The following is a 5,844-nucleotide window of genomic DNA, read 5'->3' on the forward strand; positions in this document are numbered from 1 at the left end:
AAATCTAACAATTGACACAACCATTAATAACCATTAATGATGCTTTTAGTGATAACCAATATATAGTGTCAAAAGCAGAGACCATGTGGTCCCTCTTAGTTACTACACGGCACATGTAAATATAGAGTTACAAGCTAACAAATGGTCACTATGTTAAAAAAAAAAAAATTTAAAATTAAAAAAAAATGTTCACCACATATTCAAAGCCACATTCCCACCATTATCTAATATAAAACTTTTCAAATATATACATATGGTCCAAACAGAAACAGAAAGGTCTACATATATATATAGAATTATTATCAGTCGTGGAATACCCAAGTGAATAACTTACAAATTTATGCATACTTTTGTATGAATCGTGCACCAAAATTGATGTGATGTAGATATCTAAGTTAACAACTTGAGTATGGAAAATATTTGAGGTCCAAATTTGAGGGGGCTCTATATATATATATATATATATATATATGTTTATTGCAATTATCTTCAATCATTGAACATCTAAGCCTTAATGAAACCTTTCTCCTTTAAGCTGACAATAGTGTCCCTCAGACTCACTTCCAAAGGAATGAAATTGATACCCAAACTTTTAGCTTTCTCCTTAGATATTTGGTACTTCGGACAGGGCTTCTTATCTTCACATCTGAAAGTAATGAAGAACAAATGAATCAATCAAACACAATTACCGCATTAATGCCTCAGAGATACATGACATTGGCACCAGTTAAACTAGATCACGTTCAGGGAATATAAATTCAGTTTCTTTCCCAAAAGGAACAGTATAAAGCATGTTTTTCTAACTAATATATAATTGCAAATATAAACTTACTTTTCAGGAAGACTCAAATCAGAGTGGAGTTCTTTTAGAATCTTCAAAACCTCAAAATATTCAACAACCTGATCAACTAAACAATATCTTCCTGTGGCAGAAGGAACTTCAAATGCTTGGATATGTGCATATGCAACATCTCTAACATCAACAAATACCAAAACTTCATCAGTACTGATGGATTGAGCTCCTGCAGTTAGAAGAACAAAAATATCTTGAGTTCTCAACCAATTGTTGAGTTAGCAAGTGTGTAACTCATTATTTCATATTTATTCCGGGAAGCATAAAATTCGTTTATATAATAAAAGAAAGTAATAGAAAGGAAGCCAGTTATGTTGACTTCGTTTTGAGTAATGTTTAAAGTTTCACAAGACTAATCAAAGTTAATTAATTTGATTAACTTGCTGCCTTAATTTTGTTTAAAATGATAATAATAATAATGTAAAAGAAAGGTTAGTTGCTGAACCATACCAGTTACACTATTCAGAACGGTCATTCCTGTAGAGAAATTAACTGTCGGTTGTAAGAGAGGACCAATCACAATACCAGGATGTAGGGTCACCAAGTCAATACCATTTTCTTTAGCAAATTTCCAAGCAGCCTCTTCAGCTAGAGTTTTAGAAAGATAATACCAAAGCTGGAAAATAAAAATAGAAGAGAGTGAAATATATAGGAAAATGTATGCATATCATACGTTTCTGTAGCGTCTCTTTGGGAACCTTGGAGATGGCAATGACCATTTGGTTTATCCATCTAAATATTAGGTTGGACTAAGTACATCATATAATGATAATCGGAAATACTTAATGAATATTTGAAGTTTTTCCATCTCAAGCAACTTGACTACAACATATAAACTCCGAAATAAATTATTTTAGGCTAGAAAATATAGATAATTCTACAAAGTCTAAGCCAGTAAGAAATGGACCAACAGGCAGAGTTATAAAACAAAAAAAACAAAAAAACAAAAAAACAAAAAAAAAAAAAAAACAAAACAAAAGCAGGAAATTTGTTCTACATAATGTTATAAATATGGATATAATGTTTAGTACAAGTACTTTTTGATGAACAGGCCAATAGTTGGAGAAGATAAAAGAAAATAAGAGATTCATTGATCTCTTCTGCATAATGATATTCAAGCACTAGTTTAAAATGAGCACAAGAAACATTACAAAGAATTTAAAACATATCTTTACGAACCTTTGACTCTTCACAAAAAACAGGATCTGCAAACCATGTCTCATTGACTACAACATCAGGAGTTAGTGGTTTTCCGTTGATCAAAACAGAACATATGGAAGATGTTAGTACCACTCTCTTTACAGAAGGAACTTTCGAGCATGATCTGAGAACATTAAGCGTTCCCGTCACTGCTGGACCAATTATTTCGGCCTGAAACGTGAAGAAACATCTGAGTTTTTATATGAAAGTTGTATGAAGCTGTCACCTGGAAGAACATTAATTGATTCTCCACAAGAAAATATGAAATTGACTAATTATAGATGCATGATTTTTACAAGTATTGGATTAAAGAAAAGTTGAAATAGATTATATTGTTGCAATATTAGCTAGTATATATATATATAGGATTTTGATACGTGAAGATGGTTCCTATCTTATGTTGAAAGCCTATTAATGGAGCGAGTGCTAAGGGATGCTACTCGTCCAACTTGATTTTTTGTTTTAAATTATTAATTAAGGTCCCCGGCCAACACTTGATATGTCAATATATTCCCAACATGTTATTATTGTTATTTTTTTATCTATATATATAACTGAAATTATAATCTATATTACGCAACAAAGAGTGGAGTTTTTAAACCTGTGGATCGCTTGCCGAAAGAAGTACAGGAGATGCTGTATGGAAAACACCTTCGCAACCATCAACCAATGCATCAAAAGCTCCTTCTTCCAATAAATTTGCTTTAAACAAATGAAGTCTTTCCTTAGCTCCCTCCAGCGAAAGCAAATGTTCTGTTTTCTCTGGATTATCTGTGACATTGATAAATGCAACCATATATATGAGTTTAACTTAGAATTATATCAACTTTAACATTATTAAGTGGCTGCATTTAAGGTTGCAAAACAGAAAAAAATCTTAATTATTTGAAAAAAAAAAATTCTAGGGTCCTTGAACAGTCTTAAAAACCATACAAGATAATAAGTTTTATACTAACTTGGGTCACGAACAGAGGCTTTGACAATGTATCCACGCTGTAATAAGAGCTTCACAACCCATGAAGCAATGTACCCAGAAGCTCCCGTTACACACACCACCTTTGCTTCTTCACTATTCATCTCTCTCTCTCTCTCTCTCTCTCTCTCTCTCTCTCTCTCTCTCGCTCTCTCTCTCTCTTACTTTCTTTTCTCTCCGAACTCAGGACCTGTATATGAAGTTTTAAGCTGGCAAAACTGAAATGAGTTATATATATATATTACAAAAGCGAAAAACATGTATAGAAATCTCCGCCTAACCTCTTTTCTTCTGAAAACGAAGCTCCAGAATAGTAATTGCCAAGCCAATGCATGTATAGACAGCACTGAGCAGTACTCAAGCCAATGCATGTTAAATCCGCGCTGATTGCAGAGAGAAACAGTGACTGAAATTAAAGCTACCTTTTTCTTTCTTTTTCCCCTACCTATTATGTTGTGTATGGTAACATGTTTCTTGGTATTCTTCTAGCTGTTTTTTTGCGTACAAGGCTGCAATAATCTATTTTGCTAAAGTCAGATTAACACAAAATTGTTTTATTGGGTATGTTCTCCGAGCATGTGACCTATTTTTTATCAACAAAAATATATAAATAATGGGAATGAAAAGATAAGAACGAATTAGTAGAAGAGTAAAAGCAATCTTACCATATATATATATATATGCTCATTTTAACTTGCTGAGTATTCTAATATGAATATCTTTCATTAAAACAACGAGTTTGTAGGTTTAAGTTTTGTTGAAGCATCCACAATTATTATTTCTATCTAGATCCAGGAGAGTACACTATACCCACAAAAATATGGAAACACAAATATCATTTTCTTCCAAATTCAAGTCAACCATTCTCAATTTATTAATTTATTAACAAACCCATTATTTATCTTTTACACCTTGCACATACAAACAAGTTACTTACAGAGATACTTATATATAAGCTCAAACTATGAAGGGCTAAAAGCTGATATCCTTCAAATAATTAAGTTTTCATTTTTTCACCTTTTTTTTTTTATTTTGTTTTTGTAATTGAAAGTAAAAGAGTGATGCAGCATTCAAAAAACTTTAGCAAGTGATTAGTCAGAAAATTAACAATACATGCAAAGCAACACTCATGGATTTTCTCTAGTACCACGACCTAAGCAACCTAAGCTAAGAAACATTTTTGATTGCGCCAAACTATCCTCCAATGATATGTAAACATTTGTCTACATGCAAGACAATTTGATATAACGACTCACCACTTCATTCCTCTATAAATAGGGTGCTTCTCCCATTTGCATTATAGAAATCAAAACAAAGCCAAGATATCTAGCTAAGGAAATAATAATAATGATGATGATGAGGATGATGATGATGATGATGATAAATACAAAATTCAAAAAAAAAAAAAAAAAAAAAAAAAAAGGGAAAAAATACTCATGCTGTGAGGTGTCTCAAGTGTAGCAAATAAGTAAACTCCGACATTCTCTTCCTGCAATTGAAACAAATCAATACATGTTTATTTTCTTTACCAAAAGAGAGAGAAAAATAAATAAAAAATAAAAAACTGATTTAAGACATTATACAAATTGTCACGAAACATATAATTAGAAACATTTGTTCAAATATGTCACTCCCTCAAAGAATAATTTAAGTTATTATCAATTACAATTAATAACATTTTCATAAAAATGTTACTAAAATTTAATTTAGTCATAGTTATTTCAAGTATTATCCACGTTGTAATAAGAGCTTCACGTTGTAATAAGAGCTTCACGACACATGAAGCAATATGCGTTGCTCCCGTCACATGGACCACCTTTTCTTCTCCACTACTCACCCTTTCTTTCCAACCAACTCTCAGGGCCTCTATATAACCTTTGGAGCCAAACTGAGATCTGTTATTTGGTACCAAAGCACAAGGCATGTATAGGAATCTCCGCCAATAACGGCTTAAATACTTCTGGAAACCAAGTTGCACGTGTATAATAGTAACTGCCAAGCCAATGCATGTATAGGCAGTGCACAAGCCAATGCATGTTGAATCCGTGAAGAGTGCAAGAGAAAAACAGTAACTGAAATTAAAGCTACCTTTTTTTTTTTTTTTTTTTTTTTTGATAAAGGCAATTCATTGAGGAGTAAAAAAAAAAAACAAAAGCAACACACTCCTCCAGAGAGGGGATTACAAACAAAAACCAGCAGAAAGCAAATCAGAGGAGAAAGCATCTAAAATGCCCTGAGGAAGGGATTCCAGATTAACTTTTTCCACATTAAAAAACTTGCTATCTCTTAAAGCCAACTTAGCAATGTAGTCCGCTAAGCAGTTAGAGCTTCTAGAATCCCAACTTAGAACCCAATTGAAATTGGAAAACCAGGAGCGAATTAACAAAAAGTCATATCTAGTATTCCAGTCGGAAGGTTCTTCTGCTTTAGAGATATTATCAACCACTGTAGCTGAATCAGAAGACCACTCTATCAAATCCCACTTGTGATCTGCTGCAACTTCAGTCGCCCATACAACAGCTTTGAGTTCAGCTTCTAGGGGTGAAGAGCATGGGATACATTTGGAAGCAAGGTACAAAAGGTTGCCTGTCCAATCCCTAACCACAAAAGCAAGGCCAGCTTGACCTCCAGAGTAAGCTGCATCTGTGTTAATTTTCCACCATCCTTTGAGAGGAGCTTTCCAGTACTTCTTAGCAATAACAAAGTAATCAGCAGAAGTCATAGAAGCCTTCAAAAAATCCTTCACCATGATGTTAAAACGAATAACCTCACTACCAGAAAAGCAAGCACCTGAGAATAAAATTTCATTTCTGCACTT

At 33.0% G+C, this 5,844-nt stretch overlaps 1 protein-coding gene across 1 annotated transcript; it reads right to left on the reverse strand.

Annotated features, from left to right (window-relative positions):
- Positions 1–459: 459 nt before the first annotated feature.
- On the reverse strand, positions 460–3,178 carry LOC107403895 (phenylacetaldehyde reductase-like). Its single transcript, XM_016010806.4, has 6 exons — positions 3,010–3,178; positions 2,655–2,824; positions 2,033–2,224; positions 1,304–1,469; positions 833–1,022; positions 460–646 (listed from the first exon to the last, which is right to left on the reverse strand). The coding sequence occupies exons 1-6, from the start codon at positions 3,128–3,130 to the stop codon at positions 505–507; spliced, it is 981 nt and encodes a 326-aa protein (XP_015866292.3). The 5' UTR covers positions 3,131–3,178; the 3' UTR covers positions 460–504.
- Between the last annotated feature and the right edge of the window lie 2,666 nt (positions 3,179–5,844).

The sequence above is a fragment of the Ziziphus jujuba genome, chromosome 4, assembly GCF_031755915.1.
Source record: "Ziziphus jujuba cultivar Dongzao chromosome 4, ASM3175591v1".
In the NCBI taxonomy this organism is placed as follows: Eukaryota; Viridiplantae; Streptophyta; class Magnoliopsida; order Rosales; family Rhamnaceae; genus Ziziphus; species Ziziphus jujuba.